This window comes from Tasmannia lanceolata, unplaced genomic scaffold (genome assembly GCF_043159265.1).
Source record: "Tasmannia lanceolata isolate RefF3 unplaced genomic scaffold, GAP_Taslan_0.1 ptg000013l, whole genome shotgun sequence".
In the NCBI taxonomy this organism is placed as follows: Eukaryota; Viridiplantae; Streptophyta; class Magnoliopsida; order Canellales; family Winteraceae; genus Tasmannia; species Tasmannia lanceolata.
In genome coordinates, this window is record NW_027518690.1 from 32,564,181 (window position 1) to 32,583,714 (window position 19,534).

At 40.3% G+C, this 19,534-nt stretch overlaps 1 protein-coding gene across 3 annotated transcripts in view; it reads left to right on the plus strand.

Annotated features, from left to right (window-relative positions):
• The first annotated feature begins 3,450 nt into the window (after positions 1-3,450).
• The window catches only part of LOC143890023 (uncharacterized), a 58,524-nt gene continuing 42,440 nt past the window's right edge, over positions 3,451-19,534 (plus strand). The window contains exon 1 of one of the 3 annotated variants that reach the window (XM_077394530.1): positions 3,451-3,674. In XM_077394530.1, coding sequence (XP_077250645.1) covers positions 3,546-3,674 — 129 coding nt within the window. In that variant the 5' untranslated portion in view covers positions 3,451-3,545. The remainder of the gene's footprint in view (positions 3,675-19,534) is intronic. The other 2 variants (XM_077394528.1, XM_077394529.1) reach the window with 2 other exon arrangements.

Here is a 19,534-nt window from a genome sequence, read left to right on the forward strand (position 1 = left end):
CGATACCAAAATGATCTCTAGCACTCTATCATTGGTTTAATCTTGATTACATCTCATTTTTCTATTATTTAAGGCCATGTTGCCATGTTGGGCAACCATGAATTTATTTTCCATGGAATATTAGTTTAATAAATGGTGAGAGAGCCCATTCTCACCCTCAAAATATGATTTAGTTTTCCCCTGTTTTTTAGCCTTTTCTCACCTTCCACTCACTCGTGCCCTCTCAACTCTCTCTTTCTCCCACTCCTTATCCCTTATTCACGGTTTCCACATTGAAACTTTTTTATAAAAAAACAACAAGGCCATTTCCTTTTGTCATCAAAACATGGTATCAGTAGCTTATATTTAATCCTCTTCAAGAAACACGTAGAGCTCGTTGGTAATTCCTAGAGACAAATGATGAAAAATCGCACCATCCTTTTCTCTTCTTTTTGTCTTCAGTTTAATATACAAAAAACAAAGTTTTGTTGGACAATTCTAAACATTTTATTGAATGTGAGAAGTTGCTTTTTTTGTGTTTCTAATTTGCATTCGAGTAAAAAAAAAAAAGTAGATATTGAGACATACGTTGTGGTAAAGTAACAAGTCTTGCAAGGGAGTTTTTATATGGTGGACGGCCATGCATTGCACACGTTCCAGTGGGACCCACACGAATGAATGATCCAAACCATTCTTCTTCTTTTTTTTGTTCTTGCCGTAGATTGGGCCCATTGGATAATCTTAGCCCTTCTGGCCCCTTTTGTTGGATGTCACGATAATGCAAACTCTACAAATCAAATAGTTTAGGATCATCTCGGTGGTCTCCTACAGGAATTAAGAAGGTCAATAAAAAAAGAGATGTTACTCGATCAAAGGTCCAACTGATCTCCAAGTACGAATAATCCGGCAAGTAGCTATCAACGGGTTTAGCCACTGATCTAGCAATATCGGTGAAGAAGGGCAATTCCACGAATTTCTTTTTGAAATAAAACAATCTTAGCCAAAAGGATTTCAAATAGAATTAAGAGAATCGTTTGGCCCGAAAGCCTTTGGTACTTCAGTAGGGCGAGCAGCACTTAAAAAAAAGAGAGTAGATCGGCTTACGGGTCTTACCGTGTGGGTGGTCTACTTCTGGCTAGAAAGAAAGAATTATTTTTTAGATTGTATAGGCTATGATGCCATAGATTGTATAGGCTATGATGCCATTTGCGAACCGACACATAAATAGTTTGGAGTTCACATTCTCATCATCCTTGGTAAAATCAAGTCCACTGCAGAGACATTCCTAAACTTATTGAACGTTCCCATTGGTGTGCATCCAGCAGGAATTGAACCTACGAATTTCCCAATTATGAGTTGGGCGCTTTATCCATTCACCCATGGATGCTTAACCGTACACTGCGAATAACCAAATTCCAATTGAAATGCGAAATTATAGAATATCTCCTTTAAGATCAAACAATTCCATCAATTTGAGTATGATTGTATGTGTGATAGCATCTAAAATACCAGGAATACCAATGAACCTAATTATTGTAATTGCTCAAGATACCCTCTTTTAGCTTCTAGGGGATGTGGCCCTACTGCACTTTATGTCTACACATGTGGGACACGATTGTGCACCCTATTAAAACAAAACCCCCTTGTTCTATGACCATTCTATATAAAAAGAAAGAGATTTTCTAGGGTCCATCGCAAAAGGCATTTTGCCCGGGTGGTCTGAGATGCGACAGACCAGCCGCGAAATGCCTTTTGCAATGGATGCTAGCAATTCCCAAAAAGAAATAGAGCCTTGGAAAAATATGTCAATGCATAGTGTAATTCTTTCTGCCCATTTTACTCAAGGCTCAGTTTGAATGCACATTGTAGAAGTAAAAGGAAAGTAAGATGATGGCATTTTCCAAGTAAAACAAAGTAAAATTACTAATTTAGTAAAAGTACAATTTCCCCTACATTTATTTAAAAGCTAGAATGAACACTGCATGACAACCAAACATCTCTCAAAAAGGGAAAATGATGTCATTTTCCTTTCTTTCCCACACAAACATTATTTCAGTGGCACACAAATGGACCCAACTAAGGAAAGGAGCAAAGAAAAAAAGAGGTGATTTATTCATCCCCTTTCATTTGTTGGGCCACTTCCTCTAGTGTAATTATAGCCATTCTTTAACACTTCAATGAGGTGGCCTGGTGAAGAAAAAGGGGCGAATGTGTCATTTCCCAGTAGAAAAACAAGCCTACCATATGGACGGTTCAGATCAATCAGAAGTAGGACCCATTTCACCTTAGGAGCCCAGCTTCATTTTATTTCAACGAGGTCGCGTCGCACCATACTAAGTGGCCCCACAGTACTTTTGCATCATTATTTCTGGGAACCGATATTCTCCCCCTTTCTTCCCTGGGACAGCCCCACTAGTGTATTTATGACCATAATTAACAAAACTCTATTTATGACCATATTTTAAACACATTTTATACATTAAATGTGTTTTTTTGCCAACTTTTTGGATACGCGGATTTTAGAATCCTTGATTTTTTAAAAGTTGTAGATGAGAGACGAGAGACGAGAGATGCGAGAAGAAAGGGACCAGAAGTCATTTTCTGATTTCTCACCCTTCTTTCCAATAGCAAAAGAGCAGCAGATCGCCCTGAGTTTCCAGGTTTTAGAAATCTCATAATGCGAGAGGGATTTCTATAACCTGGTTTTCTTACTTAAAATCCAAGAAACACTGTCAGGAAAGCATACAGCATACAACAGCTTGATTATGAACCCTCTTTTACACCGTTATCAAACTAAAACCTGAATTCTAAAATCGGTGTATCTAAACGGCCCCTCAAAGTTTACCCCCACGCCCGCTATCTACTGTGAAAGACAAAATTTTAAACATATTTCATTGTGTTTCTGTTTTTTTACCACGGTTTTTTAACCAACATCGTATTAAAGTTGAATTTTTCCCGTCCCGTTTTTCTGCTAATCATGTTTTGCTGCCAATGTTTATGACTACCCGTCTACCCTTTGACACAAAAGGGGTGGCCCAATGAAGAAAAAGGGGCGACATGATGGACGGTCAGATCAATCAGAGGTGAGACCCATTACCCGGCAGGAGTCTCGCTGCACTTTATTTCAATGAGGTCGCGAGGCACCATACTATGTTTCCCCACAGTACTTCATCAGCATTATTTATGGAAAGTGTTATATTCTCCCCTCCTTTCTTCCTTGGGACAGCCCCCTTTAGTTTATTTATCACTACGCCTTTACACTAAAGAGGGTGGCCCAAGGAAGAAAATATATGATTTCCAAATTTTGTCCCCGACATTTTACATGTAATTGCTAAATAATCAATTAAGATTCGTAAATTAATAAATAAGATCCGTAAATTAATAAATAAAACAAGCTCATCAAAGGCAACACGCCTTTTAACTGTAAGAAACGTGTCCCACATTGAGTAAAGAGGTCAGTAAAAAAGGAAAAACTCAACCGAAGAAAAAAACTTGGGTTTCTATTAATGGTATGCAAAGCAGAGGGCCAAAAACCAGAGCAAAAAGGAACTGGGTTTTTGTAAAAGATGGGTTTGAAGAGAGAAGCATGTAAAGACTGTACTCAGAGATGCTTATTGACTCATCAGAAAAGTGGGTCTTTTCCCACCATCCATTCCTTCTTCAAAATCATGATTGGTTCTTTCTCAAAAGCTTTGGTATGAAAAATCTGTTTGCCTTTTGTTTTCATCTCCTTTTTTTTACATTATCTTTTGCATGCTTGTTTCTTGAAAAATTTCTTTTTGCATGTTTGTTTCTTGAAAAATTTCTTTTTGCATGTTTGATCACGTTCTAATCCTTCTTCTATTTGTTCTTTTTCTTTGGCTAAAGTGAGTGAAGAACATAGACATCTGATGAGAAGGGACCCATCTAGGAATTTCTATTTATTTATTTAGATTTTTCAATACACAATTGCTCATAGATCACTGTGGCCCAAATGTTTTATTTTTAAGTGGGTTTGAAAAGGGACCCATCTAGGAATTTCTATTTATTTATCTAGATTTTGCAATAAATTGTACACAAATGCTCATAGGGCATTGAGGCCCAAATGTTTTATGTTTTAGGTGAGTTTAAAATTAATCGATTAACTGCTTGCTATGTAGTTCTTTTAGGTTAAGATGTGCATACCTTTGATGAAATACGATAAAAAAGAATCCCAAAATACCCGCTTTTTCCTCTTAACGAGTTAGCATTAATGCCATTTTATGGCTTTTTTTCATTGCATTTTTGTTTTTCCATTACTCTGCTTTTCCTCTTGGTGAAGTTATCTTTAATGTCGGATTGAATTTTATACATCAATCCACCTTGATGGGACCCAATCACAAGTATGGGCAATTTTCGTTGAACCCACCTTGACGAGATGATCCTGGCCCCTAGTTCCATCAATCCTTAATTATCTTTATTATTAGAAAAGTTAAACCATTGAATTTTTGTAAGCCATATCTTACGAACGGGATGTCCTTTCGACATAGGACCAAGACCATGTGGGTCGTCTCTTGTTGGACTACAAGTTTATTGCATATTCATGTCCTTATGTGAGGAAATTTTATTCTAGATCTTATTAAGCTAGTTCAACCCTCTAATCCCAACACCCCTCTCTGGGACGGAAAAACAGAATTTGTGATCTTCCCTTTACCCTAAAGTAAGTCCCTAATTCAACTCTGACTTCTCCCTAATTCAATCCATTTGGTTTAATCGCCCATCATCAGTTGGGCCTAATCATTGATGTGCTTAACTTCTGTTCCTCTCCGTCGTCTTATTCCTCGATTTTGTGTTTTTCGGCTTTAGTTTTTGGTATCATTAATCAACGACGGCAGCCCACCCTATTGATTTTGCAGGATTGGAAACTGACCATTAAAACAATCCTAAGCTGGCGCATATTTTATAGGAGCGCCTTAAAACGGCATTAATTTTAATCACCCATCATCAGTTGGGCCTAATCATTGATGTGCTTAACTTCTGTTCCTCTCTGTCGTCTTATTCCTCGATTTTGTGTTTTCGGCTTTAGTTTTTGGTATCATTAATCAACGACGGCAGCCCACCCTATTGATTTTGCAGGATTGGAAACTGGCCATTAAAACAATCCTAAGCTGTCGCATATTCAATAGGAGCGCCTTAAAACAGCATTAATGCTAACTCGTTAAGAGGAAATCCCGACTGTTTAGGGATTCCTTTTTACCATATTTCAACAGAATCAATCATGTTACTGCCAAACGAATGCCAACATGGCAGTTTTATAACTAATAGGGATTCGACTATGTATCAAGTGGATAAACATCTGCTTGATGCTAGCATTCCTTAATATATATATATATATATATATATATATATATATATATATATATATATATATATATATATATATATATACGGGCTCAGTGTATAGGGGCAATTGAGACTTCACTCACTCCTGTAGTTACTTGTTTCACAGTCAGTGAAATCTTACATAGTTTGCATTTGCTACATACTGCTTTGGAAGTCTCCTTGGCGGCAGTACAAATATTTTGGAGCATTTGGGAGGCTTTGTGGAGTTGGTGAGGGAAGGTTGTGAAGGACGAACCTACAGCATGTTGGTGTTGCTCGTTTTCATCCAATTCTGGTTGTGGATGTGGTGGTCGGCCTTGCACTTGAAAAAAATGACAAAAGACCATGTGTACGATCATTCATTATAATGGTTTATGCATTGATCAGGTGTGAAAATGACCACGACATACTCGAATGCGTTGAGGAAGTTAGCAGGTGCAGCAAATCACATACGCTTTCGTTTAATAGTGGAAAGCACTGGTGAACTGGGCATGACATGTGGAGAATGCTGTAGAATGCTATGGCAGGGGTGGTAGCTTTGGTGAGGAGAGCTGCACTCATTGAATTCACGGGTTGGCACCGGGCATTTGAAGGGTGTGTGCCATTGGGATGTTGCATCATACTTAATTAGGAATCACACTCATCGGGTGACATGACAATTTGGTAGAAGGTTTGAGTGTTTGTTCTGTCTCCTCTAGCTCAGCAAGGATAAGTTTCGGAGGTTGGAGTGTTTGCCCAGGCAAAGTGTGGTGGCCTAGCCCATCGATTCCCATCGACGGAGCATTTTGCAATATGAAAAGTATTGGAGCAAAGTCGCTCAATACTGTGGGCATGCTATTGTGAAATGTCAGCCCATGCCGTAGTAAGAATGTTTGTTGGGACTAGGCCTCAACGACGAAGGTACCAAAGCCAACAAGAGAGAAGAGGAAGGCTGGCAGTAAAGAAAGAAGGGTAAAGGTGCCGATCGAGGCATATGGCTGTGAGTGGCAGGAGGCAAGGACGCAAGAGTCCAAAGAGGGAGAGGAGCGGCTGAGGAAGATGTAGAAGGGAATAACCAAGAAGGCAAAGGGGGTCAGGGTGAAGGAGGGAGGTAACGACTCGACGTGCTAGAAAGGAGATTTGTGCCTAGGGGAGGCATCGGAATTGAGACCTAAAACTAAAAGTATAAGGGATGTCAGACTGGTGGTTGGAGGATCGAGAAAGGGGGAATTCCTTGGGGTGGAAGTGACGTAGGACGTGAACAACTTCTATGATTCAACCATGGAAATATGATTAAACGATTAGGATTTTAAGATTATCCACGGGTAAATCTAATTATGTAATCAATCTACACATATGCATGCAAATAGCAAGAATTCCAAGAAGTCACAATTCTCACTAACAAGAAATTTCGTTAACCTCACAAAATGTATTCCAATCCCACGTCCGAAATTTCACAAGGTCTCTCACAATAGGAATATGCCTATGTGGATGGTTTTGGTCCTCAAAAGGGCCTTTGGGTAGGATTCGAGTTGTGCAGACACAAACCGGGTATTGTCAAAGGATGCTGAGATGGTGTAGACTATATGGGGTTAGGGAATATGGGTGAAAAAAGATGAGTGAAAATTTAGGGCTTGGGTTATAAAATAGTTAATTAGGCTAGGGAAAAATTCCTACAAGGTTTACGATAGGTTTGGATGGTGTTTTTAAGGTTTGAGGATTTTTTTAATGGGTATTCTAGGATTTTGGGTAGAAGGTAGGTAAAAAAAATGCAAGATAGGTTTAGTGTAACGACCTGATTCCGTCAAATCGCTACGAGCAAAAAAACAACGCAAAAGTCATGGAATTTTTTTTTTTTTTTTAAATAATCAACAATCACGACAAAAATCTTATTCCAAATTAAATAAGTCTACCATAACAAGAGGTTCTTTCAATACTCACACTCCAAATGAAAAGTAAAGTTTTAATCACTAAAGTTCAAACTAAAGAAAGTCCCGACAAAATAAAAATAGAAAATGACGAAGACGTCATAGTGCAATAATCCATGAAGCGAACTCTCCGATCATACGATCCCTTATCCCTTATCCCATGGTTTCTTCGTTTGCAAACGCTCCGCCATCTATCGCCTCAACCCCTGTGGTGGAGGAAACAACGTTAGAGCAGGGTCCTCCGGAGACCGAGCGGAGTAAAGGGAACAATATAAAAGGGCATGCAGTAATAATTCAGATCCTTAGCAATCATTTAGAAGCAATAATAAATAACTGGAGAATAAAATTACGCCATCTATATCAGTATAAACAGGAATGAATGACAATAATGAATGATATGTTATGTGTGCATCGAATATGTAAAATGAGACAGCACTTTCTCCAGGTACATCCGGCTTTTCCCCAGTTTACTTTTCTGTCAATTCTTTTCTGACTTTCTCTTTTTTGCCGGTGTCCTTGCCGCACAACTACCCACTACCCCTATCCAAAGGTAGTGGCGTTATGAACTCGGATTTCGGTCTCACATTTAATGCCGAGCCGTTTCGGAGATACTATCCCTTTGGATGGTTTGCCAACCAAAGGCTGTACACGCTTCTCGCGTTGGCCTTTGGACCTTAGGTCCCAGGATGATACCACCACACCCTTAATTTCCCCTTCACTCTCCCCCATGTAGGATATGCAATTAGGGACTTTAAGGTACGTTACCTTTGCCTTCTTTTCCTGAAACAGTTTATTATTTATTTCATTTCAAGTAAACAAGTATAATGAGCTATACAGTTATCACAAAGAAAATAGTATACGTAAGATTACTTTGCATGAAACAAGTTATATTGAAACCATTACAACACAAGGTCTAGCTGTCACTTGCCTTAACTTACGAATGGGGAAGAATAGACGGTTTCTGATAGGTAGTGGAGTGTGATAGTCCTGGAGTCGAGTGATAGAACATAACAGTGTCAATTTTTTTTTCCTTATGTTTAAGTTTTCAAAAATACGTACAGGTACTACGTTGAGGCCCTATCTTAGGTGAAACCCATGCATATAGACATACCATTGCTGTCTTATCTTTGGACAGGAAGGATATATACCCGGAGAAGACTCTTGCTATCCTGTTTCTTTTTTATGGGCGGCCAGCAAGAAGACACATGAAGGACACTATTGCTGCCCTGTTCTGGGGCGTAAAACTTATGCACAGAAAAGCCTACTACTGCCCTGTTTGAAGGCATGAACTCACACACAGAAACACGACTGCTGCCCTGTTTGAGGGCATAAAACTCACACACAGAAAAACATCATTGCTGCCCTGTTTGAGGGCATAAAACACGCACACAAAAACACATGACTGCTGCCCTGTTTTGAGGGCATAAAACTCACACACAGAAAAACATCATTGCTGCCCTGTTTGAGGGCATAAAACACGCACACAAAAACACATGACTGCTGCCCTGTTTTGAGGGCATAAAACTTGCACACAAACATAGAACACTGCTGTCCCGTTTTTAGAATATAAAATACGCATATGAATGACGTAGAACCTGTTCAGTTTTAACACACGAAAACATGCATATATCTTACTCTAAATCTTTCCAGTTTTGATACAAAGAAACACACATATAACGGTCTTTAAATCTGTCCAATTTTAATATATAATAAAAATGCATATAACTGATCTTAAATCTGTCTAGTTTTGATACGTAAAAACACCTATCAACCGTACACAAATTTGGTTTTGCCACTTAGTTGGCCTCCCATTTGGGCTTAAGTAGGACCATTTACATTTTGACCCTGTTTAGGGGTGTAGGACTGTAGACACCCCATTTTGACCGTGCCCTGCACCTCCTTGTTTTGTGCATAACTTTTTCAAATCGGTGTGTATGGACCCCAAATTACACTCTAGGCTAGCTCAGAGCCCCACCGAGGTCCCTGTAAAATTTTGTCGAAATCTGAACTGATTCGCCTAGTGAGCAAGCCTCGATAGTGTCGTGGTGCAAGTTCAGAAGGGGGAGGGGTGAAATATGTCATTTCCCATGTATAAGAGGGCATTCTTGGAAATTTCTATTGCTTCCCCTGCAAGCAATGAGTAAGGGTCATTAGATCAGATTAGAGGGTTAGGATCGTGTAGAGAGAGGGGAATCTTTACCCCTATTTTCTGCTTGGACAACCCCCTGTTGGTATAAAAAGAATAGTCAAATACACTAGAGTGGGCTGTCCATTAGACAAGAGGGGGAGCCGAATATAGCATGTCCCTTACATAAGAAGGGATCGGCTAGGGTTTGAAAGAGGGGGGTCTTCATTTTTTTTCTTCTCCCCAAGAGAGAAACCTCATTTCTGCAACCGCAAGGAATTTTTTTTCGCAGAGAGAGAAGGGGGAAGATTGCAGAGAACAAGAGGGGTTTTGAGGTCCGTGCCTGATGACGAATGGAGAAGGTCTGTTTGAACATATTAAACAATTTATTAATCCGGTATCGAAAGTTTGAGTCTTCTCAAACATTCTTTACCCGTTTTGAATGATCTGGCTCTCGATTCTAGGATAAAAACTCGATGTATCCGGTATTGATAATTTGAGTCTTCTCAAACCTTCTCTACCCGTCTTGTAATCCGGTATTGAAAATTTGGGTCTTCTCAAATATTCCCTACCCGTCTTGTATTCCGGTATTGATAGTTTGAGTCTCCTCAAACGTTCTCTACCCATCTTGTGTTCCGGTATTGATAGTTTGAGTCTCCTCAAACGTTCTCTACCCGTCTTGTATTCCGTATTGATAATTTGAGTCTTTTCAAATATTTTCCACTCGTCTTGTATTCCGGTATTGATAGTTTGAGTCTTCTCAAATATTCTTTACCCGTTTTGAATGATCTGACTCTCGATTCCAGGATAAAAACTCGATGTATCTGGTATTGATAATTTGAGTCTTCTCAAACCTTCCCTACCCGTCTTGTATTCCGGTATTGATAGTTTGAGTCTCCTCAAACGTTCTCTACCCGTCTTGTGTTCCGGTATTGATAGTTTGAGTCTCCTCAAACGTTCTCTACCCGTCTTGTATTCCATATTGATAATTTGAGTCTTTTCAAATATTTTCCACTCGTCTTGTATTCCGGTATTGATAGTTTGAGTTTTCTCAAACGTTCTCTGCCCGTCTTGTAGTCCGGTATTGAAAGTTTGAGTTTTCTCAAATACTTCTTTACCCGTTTTGATAATTTCATAACCCGGTTTTGAGTCTTCTCAAGTTTTTTTTACCCGTTTTAGCACCCGATAATTAGCCAAGTGATTCTTGGTTTAAATTGTTGATCAAAATCTTCATTCTTCAATGCAAGCGCCGAGTTAAGAGTCGGTGAGAGGTTATCTCCCTTTTGTTTTCAGTCTTTGAGTCTCGTAGTGTTATTCTGTTATTTTACCTTTGTGAATACCATTTTAAAATTAAAACCCAAAAATTTGCTTTTCCTTATTTTCGGGCCGGCCAAAATGTGTTGTCTTGTCAGCTTTGCCATTCGTGTGACAAGCACACTCTGCCAAAGAGGGGCATCTGTAGACACCCCATTTTGATCGTGCCCTGCACCTCCTTGTTTTGTGCATAACTTTTTCAAATCGGTGTGTATGGACCCCAAATTACACTCTAGGCTAGCTCAGAGTCCCACCGAGGTCCCTGTAAAATTTTGTCGAAATCTGAACTGATTCGCCTAGTGAGCAAGCCTCGATAGTGTCGTGGTGCAAGTTCAGAAGGGGGAGGGGTGAAATATGTCATTTCCCATGTATAAGAGGGCATTCTTGGAAATTTCTATTGCTTCCCCTGCAAGCAATGAGTAAGGGTCATTAGATCAGATTAGAGGGTTAGGATCGTGTAGAGAGAGGGGAATCTTTACTCCTATTTTCTGCTTGGACAACCCCCTGTTGGTATAAAAAGAATAGTCAAATACGCTAGAGTGGGCTGTCCATTAGAAAAGAGGGGGAGCCGAATATAGCATGTCCCTTACATAAGAAGGGATCGGCTAGGGTTTGAAAGAGGGGGTCTTCATTTTTTTTCTTCTCCCCAAGAGAGAAACCTCATTTTTGCAGCCGCAAGGAATTTTCTTTTCGCAGAGAGAGAAGGGGGAAGATTGCAGAGAACGAGAGGGGTTTTGAGGCCAACCACCATCTTCTCTTCTTCTTCTTCTTCTTCTTCTTCTACTTCTTCTTCTTTGTCTTATCTGCACCACCACCACCATCACCGGAACCTGAGCCACCTCCTTCTCCGGCAGGATTGCCGGAATCCCATTCCCACCACCACGAACCACCTCAAACCCATTCTCCTTCTTCTTCTTCTCTTATTCTCAAAACCCCTAAAAATCCAAACCCACACCCACCTCCTCCATCTTCTTCTCCACCGGAACTTTTCCACCGGAGCTTCTCCACGCCAGCCACTCTTCTTCGCCCAATCTAACCCCATCCCCATCTCCGGCCGCCTCCATCGAAGCCACACCCAACCACCAACATCCATCACAGCCACCACCTCCACGAACCCCATCTCCGGTCCCCACTCCAGCCGCACCACCCCTTTCTTCTCCGGTCGGATTCTCACCGGAATCCGACCATCCGCCCATCTAAGCCACCATCACCACCCTTCCTTCTTCCACCTCCATCTTGTTTTTCTTCTTCTTCTTCTTTTTCCCCATCTCCTACCTCACTCCTGCCGGAGCTCCAACCAAATCCCACCGCCACCTCCAACCAGATTTGCAGCCGCCTCCTCTCAGCCGCACCTCACTTCCATAACCACCATCACCAGCCATCTCTTCCACCTCTGTAACTCCGACCGCCATCTCCATTTACCGGCCATCTCCTCCGGCTCCATCTCTCCTACCTCCAAGTTCCGATTGGATTTTCACCCAAACCCTCTTCACCACCCATCTTCTTCCCATCCCTATCTCCACCCATCTCAACCATCATCTATACCCCAAACCCATTTCATAACATATACCAAACCCTCTCTCAAAACCCCATCTCTGTAACTTCTAAAATTCGGTCGTTTCTATCAGCCAACATACCCCTGTTTTACTCCAAACCCCCTCTGAAATTTCCTACCATTAAACCCATTTCCATCTTCTCCAGCGGACCCAGAATCCGGCAACATTACTCCGACAACCGCAACCATCCAACCATTACCTTCTCCGTGACAAATCCTCTTCGTCACTGCAATTGGAACCTCCCGCCAAATCCTAGAACCCATTTTCATAGCTCCGGCCCAACACATTGCTCCGGTGATTTTCGCCATCCCGGCGAATTCCTTCTTCCTCCAGTCAGATCCGCGGATTCCACCGTTATCATTTCGATCTTCAGTCTTTTATTCATCCGATCACTTCTGGGACCTGCAAACGTCACCATCGCCTTGCTGACATTGTTCTCAATCCAAGAGAAGAGAGAAGCCCCAGCACATAGGTCTCCAATCATAGGTAATTGTCATTCTTTTTCCTTACTCTTTATTTCTTTTGCCTGTTCCTTGCATTGCATTTTGCATGATTTGAACTTCATATGATTTGGTTTTGGTTTTGGAAAATCAGTGACCGATATGTGCTTTATACATGTGCATGAGCTGCTGGGTGAAATGCAATGTTTAAGTCACATTGGCTTTTCTTGGGTCAGTTTATATGTGCTGATTGTGATTCATGGATGCTAATACATGAGCAGAGCATAAACCTGATGTCTAGTTTGTGAGGAATTAAATTACTAAATGGTTGACTCATTTCTTCTTGTCATGTAAGGGAGTTTGCAATAGAAGTTCTCAGTTCTCTTATGTCGAAAGAGTTACCTTGTTTAACATTGCGTCAAAATAGTCATTGAGCTAGAGTGTTTTTTTTTTTTTTACAGATATGGTTAATCCTTCCATTTGTGGATAAAGTACCCATAACTTGTTTTATTTGACCTATGAAGACAAGTGTTCAGGATGTTTGGATGTTGTAATGGTCTTTGATGGCCATTTAAATCTTGCTTTTGTAACAAAAGGCAAGGAAGGCTTAATGTAATCACCAGAGCAGAGTGGAGTCCACGCTATTCCTCTATACCATTTTCTTTGATATGGGCACCACGAGGTTCTGCTAATCGCACCAACTTGGTTTGTTCTCTTCAATGCGTCTGTGACATTTTATTCGAGGAATTGCTAAGATTCCAGCAATTCTTCCAGACAAAATGAACGGCAAGATGAGTTGTAGAAATACCTAACTATGATTGTGCTGATGTCATTTTCTTTTCCTGTCTTCACATTTGGATATTGACACTATCATGCTTGATAATTGTACAACCCCACCTTGACCCTTTTCTATTCATTTGGGTTGTGAATGTCTTGGAAATGGTCATAGATTTTCGTTAGGCTTATAAATGCTAAAAGATGAGGTGCTTAAGTGTGAGTGCTAGAGCATGTGAGAATTAACATTATCTTCCTGACTTCCTGGTTGTAATGCTTTATGGAATCATAGAAACCAGTTGAAGATTATTTGCATGATAAATTACAAATTGAGCTAGTGAACATCATCATATCTTGAAGTCGTCTCTACCATTTGATGTTGCATTTGTTAAGTATATTGGTTGTTTCCCATGAACATTTCACTATCAATAAGATGAACACTCAGATGAACAAATGCATCTCATATGTTGTAATGTTGTTATCAATATGTGGCAGTACAGATGGGCCTGATAACATCAGATTTGTGCTAAATAAACTAATCATCATTGAGTAAACAAATTTCTTGGGAATTTTCGAGAATCATGTTAGCCTCTAAAAATATCTTGTCTCTTTTCTGAAAGCTAAATTGTAAGACTAAGTGATAATTGTGCTACTAGAACTCTACCATCCTTCCTTTCCTTTCACTTTCGTTAGGTTGTATGTTGACACCCAGATTAAATCTTCTTAGAGTTACTTCATTTTTTGCAAGCTTGTCATTGGAATTTAGGGTTATCACCAAAGCTTGATCTCCTCATCGATTTTTTGAGACTTTCAGTAAACGGGCAATGATAAGGTTACTTGGAGCCCGTCTTTGTGTTTTGTGGCTCACCGTTTTTGCACTTGAATCTGCACGAGTTGATGCCCCCTGTTATGCACCAAAATTTATAAAAATCAGAAATATCATTGCAGGCATTTGTATAATTTGTTGAAAATTTAAGATTCTTCTTTTATGTTAAGTTTTGAGTTAGGTTCTGAAGATGAATGGACTGTTCAGGCGATATAAAAAGAAAGAGATACATCTGATCCGGAGCCAGGGCTCGAAACCAAGATATATCTAAAAATAACTCAGAGTCGCCATCCATGGATGCGCCATGGAACCAAAACAAATGCTCTGTTTGCAATGGATAACCAGAGATACAAAAGGTCCGTGCCTGATGACGAATGGAGAAGGTCCGAAGAGCGCCCCCAATTCGCCCGAGTGCGAACACTTGGTCTCTTATGCCATTTATTATTAGCCTCGAAGAGTTTTGGGCAAAAATCATGTGAAATGGGAACAATCCTCAGGAGTCGTCTACCTAAGCATGCATTTCCTGAGGATAAAGATAATAAACACCCATAAAATAAAATGAAAGATGTGTTGCCTAAGCATAGCTAGGTTATGAGTGACATGCCTAAAGGGTGTCTAAGTTCTGGTGGACGAACACATGCATGCTACAGCTAAAGGTATAGGTCTGCACAAGAAAGTAAGAAAACACAACAAAATATACAATATAACACAACACAACAAATCCTAAGACTCTAAACGATTTAGCCCGAGTCCTCGGATGGTCTGATGTTCATCCAAAGAAGCCTACGTATCCCCGCCTCCACGAGAATCAAGGCAACGTAGTTCTTCGCGCCTATTCAAAGCTAGGATGCCTAAGACACCTAGACCTCTATCTTAGACTCGATCTAAAAGACCGGACTAGTTATTAAAGCTTCTTAAACGATTATTTAAATTCCAGTGAATTGTAGATTTTAGGACACCCTATATGCCCTAACTAAATGCTAGTTAGCCCTAAGCTAATGCAGGTGGTTCCTACAACCTATGTCTAACTAGGCTGTGCATCCTAAGGAAAACAATGGGATCACTAACGCATCCTAGACCTAGTCATTAGTCGGCGATGTGAATCGCCAACTGACCGGACGGAGGCGTTACAGACTCCTAACTCTAACACAAACACAAACACAAACAAAACACACAACAATCAAACAACACACCAAGGACGGAACTCTTAATCCTAAAACAAACGTAAACAAGCACATAACAACTCAAAGACTAAAACCAAACACAAACTCCTAACTCTAAAACCCTCATTCTAGGACAAAGTCCTAACTCTAGAGGAAGATTTTTCGAAAACAGGTTTATGAAATATTTTTGTACTTTTTAAAAGAGTTTGAATGATTTATTTACAAAGGTTTGGCTGGACTTGGGATGAAGATCCCGAGCTGCACTACGTACCTCGTGGAAGAGGATCAAGCCAACGTAGTTCGAAACGAACTCTCAAACTACGCTTCTAAAAGAAACACTCAACACTTTAGATTTTTTTAAAGGTTTTTTATGTTTTTCAAATATTTTTGATATTTTTAAAGTTTTCAAATGTTTTTTTTTAGTTTCGAATTTCTGATTTTTTTGGATTTTAAAGCTTTTCCAATGCTTTAAACCTTTAAATGTTTTCAATCTTAAAGGGAACACGCAAGAACAACCACAAACTAGGGCAAAGCCCTAAATCCAAAGGGGAAACCCCGAACAAGCAACTAACGCATATATTATATGTACTCAGATCGGTGTGTATGGACCCCGAATTACACTATCGAGGCTTGCTCACTAGGTGAATCAGTTCAGATTTCGACAAAATTTTACAGGGACCTCGGTGGGACTCTGAGCTAGCCTAGAGTGTAATTTGGGGTCCATACACACCGATTTGAAAAAGTTATGCACAAAACAAGGAGGTGCAGGGCACGGTCAAAATGGGGTGTCTACAAGGACCCACTTAAAAAAATGAGGCAATTTTGTAATTTTGCACGGGCAAATTTTTTGATGTCCACAATCACGAACATCAACTCAAAGAGCTCACTGAACACGAGAGAAAATCACTTCAAGAGATCGTAAACTGCCCTCACCTACTATTAGTTGTTGAATAGGAAGAAACTCTCTTCCTAGTCCATCCAAAAACTGAAGAACACGTAGCTCCTCTCTCTGTTTAGCTAGCACAACAGGATCTATTGAGGGCGACAAGTAAGAGTCTAGCTGCTCACCCAAGCCGCGAGACTCAGATTAATACTCCGAACCAGATTCACTCGCCCCGCTTCGATCTGAGAAGGTCCGAATGAACATCACAAATCTTCGTAAGATTGTTGGCTTCTGAGTACAATGTCTCTTCACGTAACCAGACAGCTCTCGAGGACTTCGGGAACTACATATAACTAGCAATCTTGGGCTCCATACTCTGACATAGCAGGGATTGTAGACTAGCATCCTCCTGGCTCCACTTGTCATAGGTGGAGTCCTTAGGTGATGGTGGGTCTGAAGTGATATAACTCAATTTGCCCTGGCCACGAAGATAAAGCTTAATGGCTTGACTCCATGCAGGGTAGGTGGATTCGTCAAGTTTGATTGAGGTCACAAGAAAAGAGTCGGAAACAGTAGAGGACGTGGCCATGATGAATAGCTACACGAAATCACAACACAAATGAACGGTGACACCACAAAATCACGACACCACAACACCAACCACAAAGGAATGAATCGGTTGCTATTTACCTTATCAAAGATGCCACATGAACAGTCACAGGCAGATCCATCAATCTTACTAACATCCACCACCAACGAATATCAACTACGAACAACACCGAAAATTAAGCCACCAATAACTTACCACCAATATCACCAGACCCAACATACACCATCAATAAGAAAAGTAATGGAGCACAACCGAGCACAACCAAAGCCAATAAAAAAATTCTCTCAGACATTTCATCAAACAGTTGGCGTGCACTTATATCACCAACAATCACCACCACTCACAAAACCACCAATAAAGCCACCAACAAATAACACCGAACCAATGACAAGCACCACCAACAACTGAACACCATCAAATCACGAACAGGCCACCGACAAATGCATCTACAGAAGATGATGCTATCTGACACTTTAACACACGGTTCCGGGATAGAAAGTAATGCGGGTGCTTAAGAGGGAAGAAGAAGAGAAATTAGAAATCAAGAACACAACAAGAGAAGAATCAAAATGGGAGCAATGCTCAACCCAATTGATATTCCATCTATTACATAAGTTTATCAACATCCAAAATCCCCTTTCAAGATGGTTTCTAACCCTTTAAATAAAAGAAAACAAGAGAAAATTCATTCAACCTCCTCCACTAGCTAACTTAGGGACTAACATAACATTAATTGCATTGGAACTCACCAACTTTGACTGGTTTGGGAACCTATAGACACAGTCCACTAAAACTGCCATAACTTTCTAACCACGAGGCCAATTTTCGAGCACAAATACTTGTTGGAAAGATCTCAAAGAGACCTACAACTTTGTAGTTTACCACTTTCCATAATTCTGCCATTTAGAGGTCCAAAAATCAGGTTAAAAACGGTCAGAAGCTTTAATGCGGGAATGAACCTTGGAACTCCACCAAATCCACCTAGGCATGACGTGGCTGCCATGTTGGCACTGCATCATTATCTCCGGGTGAGAAAGAACTCGCCCACGAGTTCTCATCAAACTCTCCATGATAAGTTATCGAGTCTTTGGCATTGAAAGTTGCGTGAGTATTGATATTTGGAGGGAGCTCAACCTTGAATGCATTATCCCCAATTTTCTTAAGCACTCGAAAAGGCCCACCCACACGATCTTGAAATTTATCAAACTTCCTTGGTTCAAGAAAACCCGCCCTCGAGTTTTGAAATATCGAAGAATGTTCATCAATTGAAACCTTTGAAGATCAAACCCCGCTTCATAATCTCCATTACGAAGTAATAATTTGTGTAGATTTTGAACATGTTCGAATACGTAAATATCCACTTCGGGCTTTAATGTGGCATTGAATAAAAATGGATCAATATAATTGGATGAAAAAATCGATGTAATTCTTTTCCATTCACCCATCTCTTCAATATTCACCGGTTCGAGTCTTGAAAATATCGGAACAAAGCCAATCATCATCGGATTCAACCTTTGGTATAGCAAGTGCTCTTTGGATCACCAAATATTCTCCTTCTTCGGATCCGATTTCTTCATGTTGTATGTCATCTTCTTCATCATATATGGGCTAATTTGAATAATCAACAAGATCGTCATCATTTTCTTCATCACCGAAGGCTACCACTTGCCTCTTTGGACAATCTTTATAACGATGGCCAACTTAACCACACTTGAAACAATTATTTGAATTGTTGGGACGATTGGGCTGATTTCCAACTTGATGTGTAGGTGATGATTTTGTAGAAGTCTCGTTGTAATGTTCGGGTTTCGAATTTGCACCTCTACCATGTGAAGATTCATCTTCGGAAGAAGGATAGAGACTACGGACATCAACAAGTCTGAAACTCAAAATAAAAAATATTGTGCGCCCAAAGGGCGGGTGACAGCGACACCTCGGTCGGCCGTGCCTGCTCGAAAAAGTATCTGTTAGGGCTCGAACGGCTAATTGATCTTTATCCAATTTTTTACCATTTTGCCCCCAAACGGTCATATCACTACTTGGGCTATTTATACCTCATTCTAGCCTCCACCGTCAAGGCTAGTTGATATACATCATTGACACTCAATGATTGGTGCATTTCCACTTCATCACGAATGGAAAACTTCAAACCATCAACATACCTTGCCACAAGTTGATCTTCACCCTTTTGAATACCATTACGAGCAATGAGTTTGTAGACTTTTTTCGGTGTATTCCAACACACTCTTGGATTCTTGGCGTAGGTTACTGAATTGAGAAAAGATAATTTGGGAAAAATCCAACGGAAGAAATTTCTCCTTAAGCCTTGACTTCATTTTCTCCTAAGAAGATATCTTACGCTTTCCTTTGCGGATTCTCATTTCTTGAACTTTATCCCACCATGTTGAAGCGTAGCCACGAAGCCTTGTAGCCACAAGCTTCACACTTTTGCTTTCGGGAGTCTCCTTGTAATAAAAGAACTCCTCAATGGCAGTAAGCCATTCAAGAAACTCTTCGGGTTGTAGACGACCATGAAACTCTGGCAAGTCAATCTTGACGGTGTCGAAATCACGATAGAACCTTCCCAACCTAGCCTCCTCACGAGTATTGGCAAAGG